Source organism: Ornithodoros turicata, chromosome 2, assembly GCF_037126465.1.
Source record: "Ornithodoros turicata isolate Travis chromosome 2, ASM3712646v1, whole genome shotgun sequence".
In the NCBI taxonomy this organism is placed as follows: domain Eukaryota; kingdom Metazoa; phylum Arthropoda; class Arachnida; order Ixodida; family Argasidae; genus Ornithodoros; species Ornithodoros turicata.
The window spans coordinates 59468301-59493067 of NC_088202.1; the positions used below are offsets into that span (position 1 = coordinate 59468301).

The 24767-nt window shown below is 45.1% G+C and overlaps 1 protein-coding gene across 1 annotated transcript; it reads right to left on the minus strand.

The window, feature by feature from the left end:
• Positions 1–929: 929 nt before the first annotated feature.
• LOC135384696 (uncharacterized) lies at positions 930–24015 on the minus strand. Its single transcript, XM_064613885.1, has 6 exons — positions 23935–24015; positions 22622–22760; positions 17843–17896; positions 4448–4561; positions 4182–4305; positions 930–2897 (listed from the first exon to the last, which is right to left on the minus strand). The coding sequence occupies exons 1-6, from the start codon at positions 24013–24015 to the stop codon at positions 2867–2869; spliced, it is 543 nt and encodes a 180-aa protein (XP_064469955.1). The 3' UTR covers positions 930–2866.
• Between the last annotated feature and the right edge of the window lie 752 nt (positions 24016–24767).

Genomic DNA, 24767 nt, shown 5'->3' on the forward strand with positions numbered 1-24767 from the left:
TGTGCGTGTTTCATTCTTGTGTCTCTGTGTGCTTGTTCGCTGCTATACATGATTACAACTATACTCGTTTGCTTGGAAGCCACAGGATATGATCTACTGCAATGAGCCCAAGTTTTTGTTATAACTAGGTCCTGTGTCATTGCATTCATGGTGATATCTTTCCAATTATGTAAAATATAACGAGGGGAATATATATAACGGCTTACCTAGGTTGTCATTTGTGTGAATCGCTACTTATTGACTCGGTTGTATTTGGGTTTGTCTGTCCACACGTGCTTTTTTGGACGAAGGCTGCGAGGAACATCTCTGCAGTGTCACAACAACGCTATAAAAGTACAGCATTCCATTTACTTGTCAAAAGGTATATCTCTGTAGTCAACAGAAGCTGCGACCACGTATGTTTTGAAAGCATGCACACATAGCGGCGAAGTGTTGCAATCTCTCTTTCGGAGCCAGCAGTAAGATGTTCTCCCCGTTGTGGTATTTTCAGCTTCGAGAAGTACAAGAAGATGAAGAGCACGTTGCTTTAGTAACATGATGAATAACGCAAACCCGTCAACCTGTTCCCAACGGAGGTCGCCTTTGTAGCAAAGGAGCTGGCAGTTTAGGCCGGATGCCAATGTAGTCTATGTTTCTGTTGCTAGTAAACGTACCTTTTCCGTCTGTGTCGTGCTTGCGTTATTCATCATGCTTCAGCTTCCAGTACACTTTGGTATGTGCGACACAAATGCTGATTGGGATGTGGAACTGCAGTGCATGTTCTGAAATAAAAATGTTTGCCCTAATTTTCTGTCATAATTCCGAAAACGAAAAATTCCTACTGTGAATATTCTTTTCTGAAATAACTAAGCTAATACACCTGGGTGCACTTGACGGTTCACCCAGTCCTACAGCATGGTAGGCAAAGATGTGAACAGGTGTAATTTGTTGCACATACGTACATTTATTGCAACGGACAAAGCCAATAATTTATAATGTAATATTTACAAGAGATTGTGGGGACATAGGGACAACCTTTGAAACATTCTTTCCAGGGGAAGGATCCACAGACTTTGGCACTGTGTCATGACAGTCGTCTTTCAAGCGATGAGGTACAGCTACAGCAGCCTTAAATTTCATGTATGCTGCAGAACCTAAAAAGACAAAACAAAGCAGTGGTTACAAAACGCATAAGGATAACTTTTTTTTTTGTTCCACGAAGAATCACTTGGTGCGCATTACGCAGCCACTGCGTAGGCTACCGTACAACTAAACTCCTTCTGACTTATTCAAATATAAGATACACATGTGCAGCTGCCTCAGATTATTAATAAGTAAAGAGAAAAAATATGTATAGATTATTTATTGCTGTCGAGGGTATGACAAGACTAAAAATGGTGTATACACAACAGAGTATAGCTACTAGTATGTATCATTACATGCAGTCCGATTATGGTGGGACTACACATAAAAGCGCAACGATACATTACTACTAGTTTTTGTTTGTATTGTGCGTGAGCTTTATGTGTAAGCCTTAATTGTGGATGGTGCAATGCTACTCTATCTGCACAGTAAATCATTTTACACCTTTATTCGCTCAAAAAAGGTGTATTCTTATAAAAACACCCTTTTCTATCCCGCAGAGGGTGCAAGAAGAGCATTTCTGAAGGTGTAATATGGACATACACCACGTTTTATCCAATGTCGATCATTCAGAGTGTAAAGTGGGGTGTTGAAACAGGTGTTTATGTCCAATATACATTTTTTACACCCCATTTGAATCGGGAATATGGTGTTAATAACGGTGTTTTAATTAGCGAGAGAAAAATTACGCTGGTTTCACAGCTCCGCTCAGCAAGTAATCACATTATAGACGATAACCTGAGTTAAAAAAACAGTATTTTACAGGGAAGGATGTTAGGAATTTAGCTGATATCTTTGACTCGTTGCAAGCGTGGGTGTTAATTGCAAAACGCATTCCCGTCACCGTTACAAACGTGTCCTGCCCCACCACATGTAATGAACGTGTCCCAACAAACTGTATTTCAGTATATGATCCATCCGACACGCCATTATAGGCTACTGAGGGTACCCAGGTCTCTTCAAACCTCGACACTCACGTTGGTCCCACAGTGTTATCAAGCTAACGAGGCGTGCCTGCGACGCATTGCACTCCAGTCTAGTTTCTACGATGGAACCACGGCTGGAAGTCTGCCGTGTTCAGGCTAGTGCTTGCCATAGAAGCAAGAAGTCAAACTGTATATCTCGGCCACTAGTCTCGTCTCGGCATGCTGCCGCGGAAGCTTGTATTACACTAGCTATTTGCGAGGGAATATTTGCCAGAAAACAATTCCATCATAAAAGGTGTTTTCAATAGAATACTCCCATTTGAAGGGTGTTTTTTTTATTTTAAACGCCCATTATAAGTGCGTTTTATTAGGAATACACTTAACCAAAGGGTGTTTTAGAAAACACCCATCACTTGAGTGTGAAGGCAACACCAAAAAGGTGTGCGCCATGGGACAAGCCATTTACACCCAAAAGGTGTAAAAAAGTTTACTGTGTAAAGTCACTAAACATGCATGTGCATATTCGACTTTGCCATGGAGCATTCCTTTGAATTGCTTCCAGTACTTGCAAATGTGATGCTTATAGCCCGGTTTGGTATTACGCATTAAAATCAGTGGTTAAAATGCACTTCACGCTTTTCACATACCTTATAAGAATATAGTTTGTCTTAGCATAATGCGCTACGTATGTACACGTATGCATGATAATTGACGCAGTAGCACACTGAAAAAAGCATTCGATTTGAGTTGAAAACGTACTTACATCGTCGTATCCAGACGTATAGCATTCGGCGAAGTCGGCTCAAACGAAGATACAGCTACCGTAGTAGGGGATTACTGGAAGTGGAACTGGGCACAGCAAAAACAAATTGAGGGAGTGTTGCGAAACATTTGGGGGTGTTAATGGCGTGTTAGAGGGAGCTGGATAAATCAACTGCTCAAACTGAAACAAAGTCGCTTGCCGCATTGACCTTTGGGAGTGTCCTTGAGACGGGCCACAAAATCAAAATACTGTTTACAATAACAAAATATGCAGAATTGCACTCGAAGTTCAGTTGCGTCAATAGTGTTGCTCCACTTTTTCATGACTAGCAATAGAAAAGACGACAGCACGCTGAGCGGATATGGAAACAACGTTAAGAACTGAATCTGGCGTCACTGCTACATCGTTACTATCAACAAAAAGCCAGTGCAGTTTCCTGATCGTATAGGAATGTTGCGTTGTACCTAAATTAGAAAGAAAGGAATCCAGAATAGATTTTGTATTTATGATGCATACATGACGGCGGTATAATAATGTTGGATATTGTGTGAAGTCTGAAGGATTATTCGAAGGATATATCTTATTTGGCATCAATCTTGCTGCACTACATCCATTTCATGAGGGCTCCACCAAACTGCTGTTGGCGAGTGGTGGAATCAGTAGTTTATACTCCATAATGTAAAAGCCTGAGTCTCTGCGGGCACACAGAAGGACACGAACACACGTGTTCGTGTCTTCACTCTGTGTGCCCAGACTCAGGCTTTTACATTATGGAGTTCACCCACCAGCCTGTCTACATATACGCCATTTTGTCGATCAGTAGTTTCCCCAGAAGCCGACCTCTGGGGGTGGGCGGGAAGGAGGGTGTACCGAGCCTCCAGGGGGAGCGGCATGTTAATGGATACCATGTCCATGGCTATATGCACTGCTAGCCCCAAGATGTATTGGGCAATCTAAGAACTTTCGGGGGGGGGGGCGGGGGGGTTACAGAAACAAGGGGCTGGGGGTATTGAAATCTCTGGGTGGTATCGTAAGCAACACGGGGAAGGAGCACCGGGTCAAAATTTTACTGTTTTGATGCTTTCTCAATTTTTAAGGATATCCCAGTTTCTAATAATGCGGCGCAAAAACATTTAATGGTTTGGTGCTGCATGACTTAAGTTTGTCAAACTCACACCCAACCACGGGCGTGGTCAGATAGGAATCGCCAAGAGGGAAATACGAGAAAAGACGAGGAACGACTCTACCACTGAACTACTAACTTAACCTCCACTCCAGGGGCTCCCAGTGCAAAACCGTTCCCCCGCCATCTTCCCAAATAGCGGCGGCGGTGGCGGCGAGGAGGGCACATGGCTGCTCCGTTAATTTACCTCCTCTCTTCCAGTCTACGAGGCGCGCCTTTCTCCTGCAGTCTCTGGCCCTCCTCCTCCAAGTCTCCTTGAGGTGCCGAACCGGCGAGGAATTGTAAATACGCGTCCAGGTGCGCCGTTGACCCTGGAGATGCGTAAGTGTGTGTGTAATGGGATCAAGAGAAAAGCTTGTGTCATCACAAACCTGTGATACGGACATTAAAATGCCAAAACAGACTAGTGAGCATCGAGAAAAAGGAAAAAAGAAAAAGAAACGGCGTTCTCACTATATGCACCGGGCGAACGTGCCCCGACCAGGGCGCCTCTTGCGGTGGATTGCGCATTTCTCATAGGATACATGCCGGCTGTCGGAAGGCCGGAGGCACGTAAATACTGGTTCCCTGCGCCGAAACACAAGCATGTCAAAGTCACACACAAATTGGTGTGTGGTTGGGTGCGGCAGCACGTAATTAAATAAATGTTAAATACAGCGAAGGTGGCGTGGCACCTCACTCAAGAATATGCAGCAAGCACTTTGTGGGCATCTCAAAGTCGAACGAAGAGGGCCACCCAGCTTATTGCCCCTCGATATTCCCAACGATGTATAAAGCTGCAACTGGACCTCTCTCTGACGATCGTTATGCAAGGTACGCAATGTTGCCTCTTTTTGTTGTTAACGACATTGTTAATTCATCGAGCTAGGGAAAGGTAAGGGTGGATACAGGCAGTGATGGGCTGTACTTGCTGTACCGAGTACTCAAGTAATACTTTAAGTACATTTTAAATCGTGTACTTTGTACCGTACTTAAAGCACTTTTTTCCCGAGAACTTTCCCATCAAGTACTCAAGTACCCTACCTTGGACTCCACCAAAAAAATCACAAAAGAGTGCCAAAAATGCACCCTGCTAAAAGCGCGAAAATGACAAGAAGAAAACTAAAACACACAAGTAGCGCCCCATTCATCATCTCGCGATAAAGTTGTTGTTGCACATAGATAGAGCTATCTGTTTGTTTTCGTCTTTTTGCCGTCATTTTAGCGCTTTTACCCAGTAAACCATCTACATCCCAGCGACGTCCATGTAACATCCTGAGCGTGACATTCGGATACCCTAGGGAGGTTCGCACAGAGCCTATAGACGTCTTTTGTACGTGCAATGCTTGGCCATTTGTCCTGCTTTTTCCACATCCACGGGACGTCCCATTAACTCAACTAATGGACAATCGGACATTCAGAGAATATTGGCGCCACCTTACGATCCGTGCGCACGGACACATATTTTGAAACATTTTGCGAGAGTTGTGTGTGTGTGGGGGGGGAGGCTGGTGTCGGCACCATTAACGGACCCGTAACTATAGAGAGGGGGCACCGCATAACTATTTCGTTTTCTGATTCTCCTCTGTGCCCGTTTCTGGTATTTCCCATAACGGACACAGAGCCCGGCGGTTTAAATAAAGCAAACAGAGAAATGGAAAAGCTCACAGTCCAAAAAGCTTCGAAAGGTACTAGCATTCCCTTTCCAAGATAAAACAAATACTATATATTGCTTGTCGCGCGAACTTCCAAGAATTCGAGGGAACTGCTCGCCTCCGAAACAAAATGGAGGGTGAGCTGTCTAAGTATAATTCGATTATGCACAAAAACAACAGTCATGTGACGAGTTGCGTGGTATATTAACTCTGCAAAAAGGTAACGCCTGTGTTTCTTACTGCTCTTGGTCTGAGACACTCAGAAGGTTCATCAAAAGTCAAATTTGAGAGTGCCACAGAATCACGCATCTCTGCCTCTTTCACAATAAGTACTCAATGTAGCAATGTAACATAGACAGTCAGTTTTGGAAGGAGCAAAATCTTGCAATCTTGTACAGGACCGCCCTTTGTTTCTGAGAAACGTCATTTAGCCCCTGTTTGCACGTACTTTTTGGTTCGTGATGCGATCACCTCAGAATATCCAAATCTCGATGTACCCAAGATATTCGCTTTGGGACGTACAGGGGATGTACATAATTGGATATCCCCAACATCAAACATATTTTGAGGAGACAGACTGGACGTCCATATGACGTCCATGGAACATAGCTACAGTTGTGACATCTGCGACATAGTTTGGATCCAATCACGAATATCCATGGGACGTACATAGGATGTCTCGACGTCTTGGATGTCTACGGCACATTTTGGACGTCTCCAGGATATTCGTGGTTTACTGGGTAATGGGATGCAGTATGATGCAGCTACCAAAATCTTGAAGTTCGACAAACCCAGTGGAAATAATAATCGGCACATTCTGTGTTGTCACGTGTGGACGGACTTAGACGCCGATAACGCTGCACGAAACTACTTTCACTTTGACACAATACAAAGCGTGGACTACGTTGTCTGCTTGTCTCTTGCAAAAACTGCATGAGCGCCCACTACCTGGCGCTGCCGCCTAAGCGACTAGGGCGGCATCTAGCCTGTGTCCGGTGCCTATGAGAGCCGCATAACGTATGTAAAGTATGAGTTCGGCTCACCTCCTCTAGATATCAAAGGCATCACTCCATCAGCAAACAACTGTGCTTGGAGAGAATAAACCATCATGCACTGAACTATTCTGATTGATATTTGAAATGAGAAATACCTTGGTAGCGTAAAAGGTCTTTATATTGTTTTCGGCGTTGCTTACCCAATCATGTTCATGCTATGCAAACTGGCGCAATTGGCCTAATTTCAGACTTCATTCTTAAAAGTACTAGGTGCTATGCAGATATTTTCTAAAGAAAATGTTCTAAAAAAATGGCAAGATAATGTGGATAAGAAAAGAAAGGTAATCTTCCGACAGGTGTGGTGCTTCCGTATAGGCGAGCAAAGTTAATCGTTCAGTAACCACTGCATCACAGTTTCGTTCGAGTGAATACGTGAAACATTGAGAATCAACACGAAAGCATTTAACAATTCTCGATGCCTCTCAAGCGCTACGAGGAATCTGCGCAGTGAGTACGGTGTGTATATGCTACCTGCAGAGTGCTAAATCCGGCATCCTGTACCTTCTTCGAAAACACGAAATTCCTCTACGCGTAGCCCATCAGCTCCCCTTGGCACATACAACTCTACCTACTCACGCTGTCATCAAATCTTCACCCATGCCTTTGTAATGCCTGACATGACGGGGATGCATTTACATCACAAATACGTATCATGAACAAGCCGACACGTTGCCCTACCCCGTGTCCTGTACTGAGGCGGAACTGTATGCCACCATGGCAGCCCTAGAATATATTCCTGGCTTGCCATCTGAGAAGTCCTGGGTCGTAGTATTTGACAGGGGGCCGTTCCTCCTCCACTTGCTGTCTTCCCTCCCCAACATCATGCTGATCTACCCAGCATGATTATGCAGACATGCAGTCGGCTCTGCGCCAATCGTCATGTTCTTTCTCTGCGGTGGATCCCCTGGCATGTGGGCCTATCCGGTAACTCCCCCGCACATGCGGCTGCACGACGTGCTACCGCGGTTGTGACTACTAGCACTGTACATCTGTTCCTTACTGTGTGTGTCTGCCGTCTGTCAATCCGCCACCGGTCAGCTGCTCGTGCCCGGGCGTTCAGAGCAGAGGCTGCCTCCTACAACAGTCGCATGCAGTCAATCGACCTCTCGGTGGACTTCTTTATTACGTGTTGCTGCACTCGTCATGGAGGAACCGCTCCTTCACCGCCTCCGCCTCAACGTCGCCCGCACGCCACTGCTTCTATTTAAAACGGGTCAACCAAGCACTCCCTTCTGCACCAGCTGTGGAGTGTCGGCTGATATCCCTCACTGCACATTACACTGCCGGCAACACCTTCTCCACCGTGACGCCCTCCGTCGTCGTGTACCCCAACTTGGCTACAGCACTCTCTTATTCGCTACCATAGTGTGTCGCGTTCCTCAGCCTGCCCAGTGGGCTGTCACCACTGTCCACCTCCACTTTCTCTAAATTACAGACCTTAACAACGGCCAGTGTTGATGTGGCGGTATGTGTGGTTTATCTTTCTTTTCTCTCTTTTTTCTGTTTTCCTTTCTTTACCTTTTCCTTCTTTTTCTTTTTTTTCAATAGCAAGCCGACTTCTGTCTGGCTGGCCTTTCGTCTTTTTTTATTTAATAAACCTTCATAAGCTCCCTAGCGTTCAATAGAATTCCAAGGCATTTTATAAAATGCCCGAGATCGGCCAGGAAAGTACGAAATAAAATGCATCTCATGCATTGGTTAGGCATACGCCGTGGCATGCAAAGTATAAAAATGTTTGTTTTCGTCATAGCGCCACCGTGCCGTGTGTTTACGCAAAAAGAAAATACAGGCCAAAAATAACCAAGTCACTCACGACGGCTGAACAGTCTAGTTGGACACACTCTGGTCGTGTGTTTATGTAAAAAGTACCGCAAACTACCAAGTCAATCTACGATGGGTGAACAGTCTACCTGGACCCATACTGGTCGCGTGTTTTCGCAAAAAATTACATACCAAAACTAACCAAGTACGTCAGAACGGTTGAACAACTACTTGGACATATTCTGGTCGTGTGTTTATGCAAAAGAATACCCAAAACAAACCCATGCACTCACGATGAATGAACAGTCTGCTTGGACCCATTCTAATCGTACTTTTATGCAAAAAAAGTACACAGCAAAACTAACCAAGTGAATCACCACCGTTTGAAAATCGACTTGGGCCCACTGTGGTCATGTGTTCATTAAAAAAAATACAGACCAAATATAACCAAGCAAGTCTCGACGGATGAACAATCTTCTGACCCATTCTGATCGTGCGTTTATGCAAGAATACAGACGAGGTGAGTCACGACGGTTGAACAATCTATTTGGACCCGCTGTGGTCATTTGTTTATGCAAAAAATACAGACCAAAACAAGCCAAGAAAGTCACGACGGATGAAGAGAGTACTTGAACACACTCTGGCCGTGTGTTTATGCAAAAGATACAGACCAAAACAAAGCCAGTCTGTCACAACGGATGAACAGTCTACTTGGACCCGTTGTGGTCATTTCTTGTGCAAAAAAGTATAGACCAAAACTAACCAGTCAGCCACGAGGGATGAACAGTCTACGAGAGCCCATTCTGGTAGTATGTTCAAGTAGTTTGCGTAGTAGTCATAGTAGTCTTATGTTATGTAGCAGTCATAGCTTTTTCATAAAAATTCTGTACAGGACAAAAATAAACACCCTGTATACAACGATATCTTTTCTTTGATACAACATCTTGACTAATGGAGGAAGGACGGAAGGAAGCAATCGTTTCTTTTTGTGTCTGTAAATTCAGAGCAAGCGCCTTCGCAGTCGTGACGCTACTGTGACCAGTTACCGGCTATATATGGTGCAGTGCATCAATTCGAAACAGGAACTATTGATTACCTTTTACAGAACATCGAAACGGTCCATGGTCGTTTGTCTCGGTCTCACATCACTGTGTTGTCTGCAAGTACACTCGTGTACCAACATAACCGGAAAACCGAAACCGGACGTGTATATGTGGCCCGCTTGACTTGTTATGAAAAAAAGAAAAAGAAAGAGAGGTCGGTTGAATGGAACTTTGTATATGGCAGCTTCCAGACACTCATAATCCAACACGGTACTAGTGACCAGGCGTCCCGCAGGCACAGGCGTTTAGGCAGGATAGGTCCAACTTTTTCAGCGGTTATCTCGCTGTCCCATCAGCCTGCCTGTAGGACGGTGTTTTGTGACGCTTTGGCTGCAACGAACTCTGAATGGAAGAAAGATGCGGATAAACTGAGTCTTAATCTATCATATGCGCACGCTCTGCTCATTGCGCCGCTCTGTTGGGAGCATGGCGATGGTTTAATGACAAATCATCGCAGTGCCGACGGTCACGGCGAAATGGAAGTTCAGCAAATGGTTCCAGGCGAGAGTTTCTTTTGATACCAGGAAATGCGAAGACAGACTAAAGAAATGCGAGTACTACCTAATCAACAAATTTACGTGGCGCGCTAGGTAGTACGTAACAACAACAACAAAAAAAAAAAAAAAAAACATGCGTAAAAACACCAAAGGGTATAGGTGACATAATACGAGTTTGGTTTTTCACTGACCACATCCTCAAGCTTGAAGCAGGTTACCCCGAAGTGAGGCCCAAAAAAATATGGCAACTTCTCTCTAGTATCATAACCAGTGTTCTGCCCCCAGACTGTCTCTTTATGACTTTATTGCACCAAGCACCGACATTTGGTCGAGTGAACCCAGCACCCGCTCGTTGGCGGTTCTGCTTGGTCAGCCAGCGCCCGGTTCTTATACAGCTATTCCCTGTGCTGCCTGAGATTTTCCGGTGCCCTTCCCGTACAGTCTGGAGGCCGATTTCGATGCAATTGTTCCTGAAGTCGGTGAGAAAGGGATACTAAACACATGTCGCAATTCCTTCCTGCTTTCTTTCCTTCATGGCTACGTCTGTATACTGCTCATGGCGAGAGTTCGTCCGTGGTGCGAAGACGAAGTTTAATCGAATATCGTTTTTAGTACAAGTTTTAATGCTCGCCATTTTCATTGCTACGCAGGAAGTGCGCTTTCTCTCATGTCGTAACATACGACGAAAACAAATAAAGGCAGCCACCCTTGTTCTACCTCGCATTTCGGGGCAAGAGAGGAAACGCGCTTCTGACAGAGTAACAAAAATGATCTCAGATCTGCAGCTTCGTTCGGGGCCCATTTCCTCACGCTATATTGGTACTACTCTTGTAATGCGATAGCATTATTGAGCTACCCCCTCGGAAATTCCTGGGGTCTGTGCCGACAACTCGCTCGGACGATAGATGGCGCCACTAAAACCGTGGGTGCGGAAGAGTTTATGACCGGGTATTCAACTTGGCTGCCCATCTTCTCCCGTTCTGTGGGTGCGGAGGGTCGCTTGCGTACCCTCTGGGCACCCCATATAGTTCCAGGTCATGCGACTGCGCATCTGTGAGACGTGGAGTAAAGCATAGCATCGGGCGTCTTTGCTAGGTGAGGTTATCACGAGGCACATGTGGGCATTGCAATTCTACGTTATATTACATCTAGGAAGCGAGACCGCCAAAGCAGGCGAGCGAGGTCTTGCTTTGCCGTGGCGTGGGCCTGCCGACATAAACAAACGGTCCTTCCTGAACGTCCCATGTTGATGGCCGTTGTCTACGCGTCGCAGTAAATCCAGTTAGGCCTGTCGTCCTCCCCGTAGGTTTCATGTGCATGCTTCAGATCATCAAAATTAATGGCTCTCGGAATACATGGCAAAATAATTTAAGAAAATAATATCGAAAGAATGAAGCACGAAGTCAGAATAACTATTTAATACCTGAGCTTTCGGGGAGAGTCTGCCCTTCTTCAGACAAAATAAGCAGTTAAAACATTGCTTATATAAGGAGTGGGATAGGTGAGAGAAAGAATCAAAGAACAAGAGAGAAGCAACGCAAGGATGAAATTACAAAGAACAAAACAGAAGGCTATACATTTGATAGATATCTGACGCCAAGACCGTTGGATGAAAGCGCGGAAAGATATTCGCGAAGTCGGCGGAGCGGGAGCGAACGAAAAACCAGAAGGGAGAAGATTTGGTCTTGAGAAGGCAACGGTCTTGGCGTCAGATATCTATCAAGTGTATCGCCTTCTGTTTTGTTCTTTGTGATTTCATCCTTGCGTTGCTTCTCTCTTGTTCTTTGGTTCTTTGTCTCACCGATCCCACTCCTTATATAAGCAATGTTTTAACAGCTTATTTTGTCTGAAGAAGGGCAGACTCTGCCCGAAAGCTCACGTATTAAATAGTAACTCTGACTTCGTGCTTCATTCTTTCGATATTATTTTTCTTGACGACGTTTCATCAAGCTGGACTGTGTATTATTTTACCTTCTTGATCTCAAAATAATTTAGTGTGACTTGTGCATCATTCACTGGGTATCCGCACGAGCGAGTTTTTCGGGCGAGATCTCGGCGGAGACGTTAGGGTGACAGGAGCGGCGATATGGTTTGCTGGGTGCACGTGATCAACGTCACGTCTTCTCGTGCACTCATCTCGCGAAAAGATTCTGTACGCGCTCCACAGAATTTTTCCGAAGAGAAACTGCGTCCTCTAGCTGCGCTGCGTTGAGCGCCGACCTCCATTGCGTTTTTGAGCAACTTCTCCACCGTCACTTCAGACGTCATTCGGACGCTCTTGTCATTTATTCCGCGATATCTCGTTGACGCGTGCTATCCTCCTCGCTCTCCTTTACCGACATCTCGCCAGATAAAGTCGCTCGTGGGGATACCCGGTCACTCGAGGCAGCCACCGGAACTTGGTGGTACCGGAATGGTGGTCCTTCAAACCATATGATCTCCAGGAGCCATTCACAGCGCTTCTCAGCACGCAGGTCCGGAGTGAAGTGCGCATGCACATCCTCTTCTAACCTCCTCTTTCTTCTCCCCTGGGGTTTTTCGTTCGCTCCCGCTTCGCTGACTTCGCGAATATTCTTTCTGCGCTTGCTTGTAACGTCGGAACGTTTTGCTCAAAAGTTAAGGAACGAAAACATATGAAGGTTTATGAATCACAAATTTATTTTTCTTAATGAACTGTCTAAGAAAGTAACACTACATGTGAGAGATGGGACGAATCAAGAATTTCCGGAATCCGAATCCGAATCCAAGGAAGGTTCTGCGAACCCTCCAACATTACGAATCTCGAATCTTTCGAATCCTTTCTTTAAAAACTTTTGAAAGAGCCAGGGGCAAAAAACGCTTCTACTGAAAAGTGTTTTGAAGCAGAATTTGATATATTTGTTTAATGAGAGACAAATTAAATAATAGTTCATTTTCAGGAGAAAACGAACCCTTTATACTACTTCTTAAATGTAATTTATTTAACATGTTGTTCATCAACTACAGGAAATACATAACCTCTCGTGTCTGAATTCTTGCCATAGAACTAAGAAACAATCAAAAGCAAAAATATGTTACTTTTAAACTTGTAATGTCGGAGCTTTATGCTGTGGTTCTTTCGCGCCCCGGGTCAGGCTAATGAGGCTTTCTGCGGACTCCGGAAGCCGCACTTTTACAAAGAAACAAACAAACGTGGTTGGTGGATTCGGTGCTGGTGGTGGTGACGGTGGTGAAAGGGCTCGCCGTTGTCGGCCTCACAGAATTGGGCAACGTCACGACTGACGATTCGCCGTTTTAGACACTGGGATTCGGATCAGGCCTATGAGGCTTTTACAGATTCCTGGGGCGTCAGTTTTAAAAGGAACAAACGAACGTGGTTTGTGGATTCAAAAGATTCGATTCGCCGTTTTGAGCACTGGGATTCCAATCAGGCCAATGAGGCTTTCGGCAGACTCCGGAGGCGCTAGTTTTAAAAAGAAACAAACAAACGTCGTTGATGGATTCAAAAGAATCGATTCGCCGTTTTAGGCATTGGGATGAGGATTAGGGCAATGAGGCTTTCGGCAGACTCTGGAGGCGCCAATTTTAAAAAGAAACAAACGAACGTGGCTGAAGGATTCAAAATATTCGATTCGGCGTTTTGTCCACTGGGATTCGAATCATGCCAATCAGGCTTTTGGCAGATTCCGGAGGCGCCAGTTCTAAACAGAAATAATCGAACGTGGTTTGTGGATTCGATTCGCTGTTTTGGGCACTGGGATGAGGATTAGGGCAAAGAGGCTTTCGACAGACTCCGGAGGCGCCAGTTTTAAAAAGGAACAAACGAACATTGTTGGTAGATTCTGAAGATTCGATTAGCCGGTTGGGGCACTGGGATTCGGATCAGGCCAATCAGGCTTTCGGCGGACACCGGAAGCGCTAATTAAAAAACAAACAAACAAACGAACGTGGTTGGTGGATTCGAAAGATTCGATTCGCCATTTTGGGCACTGGGATTCGGATTCGCGAGTCTTGAATCCCTGCCTAGGATTCGAGGATTCCAGGATTCGCGGATTCGGTTGACCCATCCCTTCTACACACACATGTTTTGCAACAGGCTGCACTGGAGCACTACGTGTTTCAACACTGAATAGCAGTTAAAGGAAATCGCAGTCCTCATATACAAAAAGTACAGCTGAGGCTTCCGGCGATAGCCACGGGAACACTGATCTGCTGCTTTTCAACGAACACGGAGAGCTGTTCTTTTCAACCCAACTCTAGCACGAGCGGCAATCCAGCGTGAACTGGTCGTCATACAGCAGTCTATTATTGGGAACTAAGTCTGTCAAGTCATTCAGCTCAGGGCGTTGTGCACAGTCAATCCACGCTGATGTCCTATTTGAACATCAAAGCACATGTATCACAAGCCTTCGTAGATCACATCAAATGAATGACTGTGATGCAAGAGACTCTTGGTGCAATCGGCACATATAATCTGATTAGCGGTATCCAAACTCTACAAAATACGGCACGGTACAATGAAACACCTCAAACGATAGCGAGTAACTCATAATACACTTCACACAATAGATCTGCATTTGTTTCCATGAGTGGAAAATACGAAACTTGTTTTAACGTTCATCGACAGGAAATCGGAAGTATGCTGACTTCTACACGAACGATTCGTCCATCCTTTGGCGGTCCAAGGATTTCCTATGATGTCCTTCTTCTTTCCATTGTTCTGATGATCAGCTGGATCAGTCACATCGGTTGTTCACAGTAGTTCACCGCAGTCTCTCTTGAGGGTATTTAATGTTCCAAAGTACGCTTACCGCGTACTTTGGTACTTACCGTACGCTTTGTAGTATACATGCAATACAATTTCAATACAGTGGACCACAAATAGAATGCACGAAATGCTTACATGACACGAGCTAAACAAGCTTCAAACAAGCTAAACAGCGCGCAATATTAGTCATGTACAAAGAACCAAAAGAACAAAGAACAAAGAAACCCACAAAAAAGAATGCCACTCAGGGAAGCCAGTGGCAATGCAAGGAGACACGGCCACGGTGGACAGTAACGTAGCGCTGTCGGAGGAACTCCCCAGCAAACCAGAGACGTCCCCTGAACATCCATGTCATATCCTGACTCGGAGGTTGGAACGTCCCACGGAACACGCCACAAATCCCATAGACATCATCTGTACGTCCAGGGGACAAGAAAATCTTCCCCTGTTGCACATTCCACGAACATCCCACAAACGTACAGTAGACGTCCGTGGGATATTGACAGCTTTGAGATCGAGACAACGCATGGATGTTTATTGGGAGCTTGAAGTTGCTTTTATCATCTTCAAATCATATTTTGAAACATTTTGCGAGAGTTGTGTGTGTGTGTAGGGGGCTGGTGTCGGCACCATTAACGGACCCGTAACTATAGAGAATGGCCCCCACATAACTATTTCATTCCCTGTTGCCCCACTGTACCCGTTTCTGGTAATTCCCATAACGGACACAGAGCGCGGTGGTTTAAAAAAAGATCACAGTCCAAAAAGCTTCAAAAGGTACTAGCATTCCCTTTCCAAGAGAAAACAAATACTATATTGCTTGTCGCGCGGACTTCCGCGAATTCGAGGGTACTCCTCGCATCTGAAACAAAACGGATGGTGAGCTGTCTAAGTATAATCCGATTATGCACAATAACAACAGTCAAGTGACGAGTTGCGTGGTGTATTAACTCTGCAACAAGGTAACGCCTGTATTTCTTACTGCTCTTGGTCCGAGACACTTGAGAGTGCCACAGAATTCCGCATCTCTGCATGTGGAATTCTGTGGCACTCTCAAATTTGACTTTCGATGAACCTATACTGAGTGTCTCAGACCAAGAGCAGTAAGAAACACAGGCGTTACCTTGTCGCAGAGTTAATACACCACGTAACTCGTCACTTGACTGTTGTTTTTGTGCATAATCGGATTATACTTAGACAGCTCACCATCCGTTTTGTTTAAGAGGCGACGAGTACCCTCGAATTCGCGGAAGTTCGCGCGACAAGCAATACGGTATTTATTTTCTCTTGGAAAGGGAATGCTAGTACCTTTTGAAGCTTTTTGGACTGTGAGCTTTTCCATTTCTCTGCTTGCTTTATTTAAACCGCCGCGCTCTGTGTCCGTTATGGGAATTACCAGAAACGGGTACAGTGGGGCAACAGGGAATGAAATAGTTATGTGGTGGCCACTCTCTATAGTTACAGGTCCGTTAATGGTGCCGACACCAGCCCCGTACACACACACACACACACAACTCTCGCAAAATGTTTCAAAATATGATTTGAAGATGATAAAAGCAACTTCAAGCTCCCAATAAACATCCATGCGTCGTCTCGATCTCAAAGCTGTGAATACCCCACGGACGTCTACTGTACGTTTGTGGGATGTTCGTGGAATGTGCAACAGGGGATTAATTTTTTGTCCCCTGGACGTACAGATGATGTCTATGGGATTTGTGGCGTGTTCCCTGGGACGTTCCAACCTCCGAGTCAGGATATGACATGGATGTTCAGGGGACGTCTCTGGTTTGCTGGGTCTATCTCTCCAACCGTAACAAGCTAGGTCTCCACCACAATCTAAATCGTAAGCATTGAAGTCGCCGAAGCTACCCGCAAGCGTCCGCGAGTACGGAACGGTCGGAGCAGACACACAAGCAAAAGCAAAAGGGAAGCAAGCAGACGTGAACCAGCGCGACTGGACACGTCTGCCGTCTTCAACGTCTCTCCTCAATCATATGATTCTCATCCAATCGGCGAGAAGAACGGCGACATCAATGTTCTGATGGCCAGTCAGCAACAAGGCAGCTGGCGCAGCCAATAACAGCTGGACCATTCCAGCCGAATCCAGCCAGAGGTGTATACCTCGACAGTCTTAGATTTCGCTGAAAACAAAATATTGTATGCATCCCCTTATGGGTGTGTATGTAGATATCGACTTTTTCAATGAAGATTTTGTTTTCTTGAGCATTGGGGGCGCCTCGAAATTGGCCCAAACATGAAAAAGTGTTGTCGGTTCCTCGCGTCGTTCTGACACATACAGACAACATTTCTGCGCTTTCTTTGTCTGGTGTTAGAGGGGATGGGTCCATCTAGCTTCCCGAAGAGCGTATGGAACGAGAACAAATCAGGCGACGTCGTAAGATCTCAAGAACGGACCGCGTTTTGGACCAAGTTTACTATAAATTTTTGTCAAGGTAGCATTCTCTCTGGAGCCCGATATTATTTATGTTACTAAACTACTGTACAGAGATTCGCTTCACGTAAAAATATGAAGCCGATCTATATTCATTGTTTTACTAAGCGACGAAGAATATCGACCATTCGTAAAAAATGCCATTTTTCAGATATCATTTTCACATACCCGAGGTCGTCGAGGAAGTGAAAGAAGTCGTGCTGTTTGTAGAACAGATCCGCTCCTATAACATATTGAAAATCTACAGGTGTTCTTTTTTGGTTTGTTTTTTCCTTAAACTAGAAAAACATTTTTCGTCACCATACCCCGCTGCAGGTCGTTCGTTAGTTGAGGTCGTCTAGGAAGTAAAAACTGATTCCTTTGTGACCCTCTCCTGTGAAAAGACACCCTCTCCTTTACCATTTCGAAAATCTACATATGTATCTGTTCTTACGCGAGAAAAAGGGTTCGTCAGTGCACTTGCATCCCGTCTGTAAGGTACAATTATCACCCTTTGGACGAATTTCGCCTTCTGCTGTTCTGCCAAGCTCTACCAACTTAATGCTTACAGTCGCTGCTACGTAACAGATTCGTCGTCATTTATGATTGTTTTCACATACCTGAAGTCCGCTGGCAAGTGAGACGATCACACCATTTCAAGAACAGACCACCTCCTATAACATATTAAAAAAAAACTTCGTCAGTGCATTTGCATCCGCTCTGTGAGGTACCATTATCATCATTTTTGTTCCACTGTTTGCTGTGGATCCTATTGCGCCAGCTGACCATTGCTATTGACCCAAAGCATGTCAGCACAGTTGTAAGAGTCTTTGGAAGTCATTTGTTATGGTCTCGCATGTACGCGCACTGTCTTTCTTTCACTGGAAATAGACGTTTTTACTGCATATACCTCAACAGAAGATATAAGCTCAAAGTAACAGTATCTCCTGGTGCCCTGGATGGAGCATGCCTCGCTGTGTTTCACGTTCAGTAATTTCTTCACCAACCGTATGTCCTCGGCGGTGAGCCACAACGCATGCACTCTCTGCAAACTTTCTTTCACCCTGAGGAACAGCTGTGTAGGTGTCAGAATGTCTGCATTCAATACGGGCGCTGGCAAGCTAGCCCTATAGCTGCTGACCTTATAAACTGTTCTGCCAACACCGTCACGTTGCGCCTTACCACGGGATGAGGCAAAGAACTGCTACGTAGCATGCCAAAGTCATGTTTGTGGAGGCAAAGGTTAGCAATTTTATTTTATGTCTTTCTATTGCGGCCTGCGATCAGAGAAGTAGTACATTTCGCGGACATTCTTCAATAAAGAAGTGGCGGATGGTGTATACTGTAACATTGTCATGACTCATGAGTCAACCAACCAGAAACAACGACGAAGCTGCTACGAAGAGGCCGCTGTGAGTACTCGCAGTAGAACTAACACTAGAATGCAGACTTCCTTTAAAGGGTGATAAACCTTACCCTACAGATGGGATATATGAATGCGCTGACCATATTTTTTTCGCGCCTAAGAAAAAATACAGGTGCTGACTTTCAAAATGTTATGAGAGAGGGTGTCTTCCAGAAAGACACATTTATTTTACTTCCTAGAAGACCTCAACTAATGAATGACCTGCAGCGGAGTATGGTGACGAATATTTTTCTCGTTTAAGGAAAAAAAAAACAAACACCTGTAGATTTTCAATATATTATAGGAGGGGATCTGTTCTACAAACGGCACGACTTCTTCATCACTTCCTCGACGACCTCATGTATGTGAAAATGCTATCTGAAAAATGTCATTTTTTTACGAATGGTCGATATTCTCGTTGGCTTAGTAAAACAATGAATATACAGGTAGGATTCAAAAGTTCCCGGACTGAGTCTATAACTCAAAAAGTATTATCAATTACATTGCTGAAATACATTCTCCTTCGAAATAATTGCCTTGCGCAACAACACACTTTTGCCATCGCTTGTAAAGGTAATCGAAACATTTCTGGAATCCATTGTTAGCCATGTCCTTTAATTCAGCCTGCGATGCACTTTTAACTTCATCTGCAGATTGAAATCGACGACCCTGCAGGCGACTTGCCAGTTCAGGAAATCGGCTGAAGTGACCAGGGGCGAGATCAGGGGAGTAAGGAGGATGTGGCAAAACAGTTGTTTTCGTTTTCGCAAGAAAGTCAGCGAAAGTCAAGGAAGTTCAGCAGTGCGAGAAGTCTGCGGACGGCCAACGCGTTCGTCGTCTTCGGCACTTTGCCTGCCTTCTCTGAAACGTCGATGCCACTCAAAAGCTTGCGTTCGCGATAATGTATCACTGCCGTACGCATGCTTCAACATTTCGTAAGTCTCCGTAGCACTCTTTCCCAAGCGAACACAAAATTTGATATTAATTCTCTGCTCAACAAACGCCATTTGTTTCAATCGCCGGGTACTAAATGCATCTGCCTACAAAATACAACGCCGCGGTGAGCCACCGACCACGTGATTTGGGTCAAACCACTTTTAGAAGAGCGGGAGAATGTATTAACACAGAAACGTTATCGTAGTCGCTCTTCTGCAAAAAAAATTTAAGTTATAGGCTCAGTCAGAAACTTTTGAATCTTACCTCGTAGATCGGCTTCATACTTTTACGTGAAGCTAATCTCCATACAGTAGTTTATTAGCTTAAATAATCTCGGGCTCCCGAGAGAAGGGTATCTTGACAAAAATTTATCGTCAACTTGGTTCTAAACGCGCTCTGTTCTTGAGCTCTTACGACGTCACCAGATTTTTTTCTCGTTCCATATGCTCTTCGGGAAGCTAGATGGACCCTTCCCCTCTAACACCAGGCAAAGACAGCGCAGAAATGTCGTCTGTGCGTGTCAGAAGGAATGGACAACACTTTTTCATGTTTGGCCCAAGTTCGAGGCGCCCCTAATGCTCAAGAAAACAAAATCTTCATGAAAAAAGTTTATGTCCTACATACACACCCATAAGGGAACGCATACAATTTCTTCTATGTTTTTGTGCGGAATCTGAGACCGTCGAGCTACACCTCTGGCTGGTTTCGGCTGGAATGGCTCAGCTCTTCTCAGCTTTTGCGCCAGTGGCGACGCAAGTGGCGACGGGAAGCGGCGCTTTCCGCTGAGCTTCCCACGGCAGCTGGAGGTGCCTGCTCCCGGCAAAGGCCCCACAACTGTCTTGGAGTTTGATTATGAACCTAACACGCTCAAACGTACCGATTCTATTTGCATGAGGACTGAACAGGCTGAAGTGCACGGATTATATAACGTTGAGTTTGAGTTTGATTATAGGAAAAAAAAACGGGATATATTGAATTCGTCACCTGACGAATTCTGCTACTCCCGCAAAGATCCCCTAAATGAACGGGAAAAGAAAAATGAAAAGACGAAAAGATTATATAACGTATTTCAGCACTCATAAGCCGTTACTATGCGTATTCTAAACCCGTGTACACAACGAAGAAGAAACAAACAAGATCAGCTTGATTGAAAAAGTTATCCTCTGATTCGGGTCAGTGGAACTTATTTCTTCACGCCAAACCCAACATCACGATCCTCTCTAGCATTACGTCACTCATAACTCACGACAGTTGCACTCCTACATTTGACCCATACCTCCAAACCATTACGCGCAATTGAAAATTATCCCGTCATTTTCTTAGCAGTTCAACGATTGCTATCGCTTTACTCTTCGTTGCATCAGGAGGGAGACCACAACACTTTTTCCTGACAATGGTAAAGGCATCAAAACACCACAATGAATAGATGTTGACATTGCGCCGAACATTTATCTTTCATAATTAAATAGGTTATAGACAGTCTATATTGCCACAACCCTCCAGGAGGCTGCTAGCGGGGCGATAAGGTGGTACACATGACCTACAATATGTTACCATTTATTGTAACTGAAACAAGATACTTCCCTATCAGGGCCGTCTGAAAAAAGCGCGGTGCCGGTGCTGTGAACCGATGCGGGGCCTGATATAAAAATGATGGAAGCTAAAAATAAGCGGCATCATGGGCCGAGCTACGTAGAGAGTATATTCGAATTTCATACATTTCTCCCGCATTACTCCCTGGTCCATTGCAGCCAAAACCCTAGTATTTAACAAAGACGCGGAGGCTGCCATGCAAGCATTCTACTGTGTAAACCGACGGTTCAGGGACACCAAACACTGGTCGACAGCATGCAAAAAATAGCCATTCTTGAACGTGTCTGCCGGCGACAAAACCACTTCTCCACTTCTGTTCACTTCCGTTTTCTTCGACTCGAATTCTGCGGTGACGTCTAGCTCCTGAGCAAGTTCTTTTGCAACAGTAACGGTTGAACTGAACCCGGTGTCTCGATATTTCTTGACGAAATTAGTGAGTTGATCTACCTGAACGACAGCGGAATCCAGGTAAGCCGTTCTACATTGTAATGTCTTGCTCACTACACTAGCAGGTGCAAGCAGATCGTAGCAAATCCCGAAACCAGCAGGAACACAAACTTCTATAGATAACAGGAAATCAAGGGATACACTTCACTTCACTTCTGGTGTTTGGGTCGTCTGTGGTTTGTGCCAGATCATATTAAGTGCATTTCTGAGGTCTGTTGCTGGGAGTGTGACAGCTTTACATTCGATCCCGTTTTCCCAGCGTGTGTCAGACAACGGTTTCACAGTTAGAGAAATAACATTCTTTCGCAATATAACCTATCTTTTTGTTGAAGATGCGAACAATGTGTAGATCCTCTGAACTATACCGCAGAACGACATAGCATAGTGGAAGTTGATGTCATGTCGCTTTGGATGAGGTTGAAAGCGTGACTGCTACGAGGCGTGAAGAACGCACGAGGGCTTGCTTCCTTTGCTTTCCCCGAATATTTCTTCCTCGATCCTTTCATGTTTGACCCGTTATGAAACCCATGCCCTTGGCAGTTATTTATGTCCAGGTCAAGCGGCCATGTTCCGTGACTGTAGTTTTGAGTACCTCAGTTAGGCTCTCCCAAGTGCTATTCCCTATGGCGACGAATTTCGGAAAATGCTCTCTAAATTCAGGATTGGTATTAGCGCGAGGCGCGGGGCACGGTGCGGTCGCACCAGCCACATATACCTAGAACCGTACTTAGATGGGTAGAAATCCAACGAACCGGGAGAGATGTAGGAATTGAGTTGCCTCAGGACATAAGCCGCCGATATTTCGAACAGAGACTGCTCTTAACAGTCTCTGTTCGAAATGTCGGCGGCTTCTGTCCTGAGGCAACTCCCTTCCTAGAACCGTACTTGTTCCCTATGTTGTAAACTTATGTGCACGGTTGACGCCTACACGTTTATAATCGATCTATAGACACAAATCAAAACTGGAAATCGAAATCATAAAATAGCCTGAGAGAACTCGATATTCAAAATGACCCACCGTGTTTGCTTGTGCAGTGGCTTAGTTCGGTCACAACGTGAAGTCCGTAAAGTATCAAACCACCACCTTTAAAGACCTCCTTGTATGCGACTTCTATTGGTCTGCGAGGGACGTCACGAGAGGTGCGTTCAAAGAACTTCTACGAAACCTATATTGTCGGTATCATCGTGCAATAAATCATCATGCAATAGACGTTCGTGAAGCTGATTGAATTATTTTACTGGGAACGGGATTAATGTCGCGCAGCTGGTGAATGCTTTTATGCACCGCTATACCTGCGCAACCTAAAAGTGATTTACGGTTATGTCAGAACTAACGGGTCGGGTGTTATGGCGAAGGACTTTCATGTGGGGATGGGGAAAGGATAAACTAGTTCGTGGCTCTACTTTGTACTGTGGCACGTAGTAATACATATGTTGAGGTACAGAATGTTTTCCGTGCGCCAGTGCGATTCCTTCGCTAGAAACGTTAGATCACCTCCGAGGCTTCCTGGCGCCACCAGAGAGCGCACGCATTCCTCTCGCACCTGCGCTTCCCACCTGCGCCGCCCCGCATATGTAAGAAATAGAGATACACAGTTGTACACGTGAAAATATTTTCGTTTGCTCTTAATTGCATACCGATGGTGCTCGGAAGAATACCATTCGTAATGCAATAGAGTGAAGGAGAAAAGAAAACCCAGCAAAAAGCCTTCACATCTGGAACAGTAGACACAAGACAGCACACTAAAAAATATTGTGGAATTTTCACGCTCCTTTCTCGTTTCACAGCTTCCATAGGGGTATGATTCGATAGCGTGAAAGAAATACCTCTTCCTCATATGGCATGAGGCCAAGCTTGGTCGTTTCAACGACGTGCATACATTGACGTTTACTACATACAGACATACTATATTCTGGATGACGTGTACTACATTCCGTATGACGTACCTTTGTACTGTTAAAAACGACATTTTTATACACATCGTGATGCCGTTGTTTACGTGCCACAGTTTCTTGACTCATTTTGCACTCGTTACTTAATCATCATCACCCAATTTTGTGGAATATATCTTTGCTTTCAGAGCAGCCACCTCCACAACTATCTTCTCCCGTTTCAGCCTTGAAGCAGTACAATGCACCCTTAGTTTTGTTTAGGGATGGGCCAACCGAACCCGCGAATCCTCGTATCCTACGCAGGGATAAGAGATTCGCCAATCTGCCCGCCTGCCAACGTACAAATGATTCTGGCAACAGGTTCGCCCCTGCCGCTTCAGGAGCTCGCAGCGCTGTCAATAACACCGGTATTCCCATCTATGCCGAGCGATCGCTGACCCTCAACCTTGGGCCTCGTCGACTCTTTCCGTTAATTCTCCTGATCACGGCTGTCGATGTCCCCATCCTCTGTGCTGACATCTTGGGTGCTTACAATTTCAGCGTCGACGTCGCCCAGGTCCGGGTCCTTGCCACCACTACCCTGCTTGGGGGGGGGGGGGGGGGGCGGACACTCATCATTGTAGACTTCGAAGGCAGATAAGGACTGAAGAACAGCTCCTTGGGAGGAGCCCATCCGGCAAACCATGCAACCACTTTGCGAAATGGGGAGCAGACACAAAGCCCTCTTTAACACCGTTGAAGCTGCAAGCTGTTTTCAGTGAGTACACATTATGCTGCACCTGCTTGTTTTCATTGTGCGTCTGTACAGATCATGTCAGAGTTAACTTGAACGCCATTCCGGCCAGCGGACCCTGGTAGTGCTTCGTAAAAATAACGGCGGAGTGCGTTTTGATAATCTATTTACAGCTAGAGGGGTGACACTCGTTATGAAGCAGGTGCTGTTTTCTGCTAGGCGCTGCGAGGGTGGCTCTCTTCCAGCTTCGTAGGCTGGTGTTCAAATTAACTTTGACGCGAGTCGTACAAGGGGTACAAACTGTATTTGTTGGTGATATATTGAACGTTTCTATGTATTTCAGATGGCCACCTTGTCAGCACAAAGGTTTCCCCTGTGTGCCTTCCACAGAGAGTTAATTTATTTGCTCTGCACATGATAAGTTTGTTAAACGATTTAAATAAAGTCTAGAATTTGTATCCGCTAACTTTGTTCAATGATTTAAATAAAGAGTGCAATATATATCTGCTAATTCAATCTCCCCCACTTTTCCTTCAGA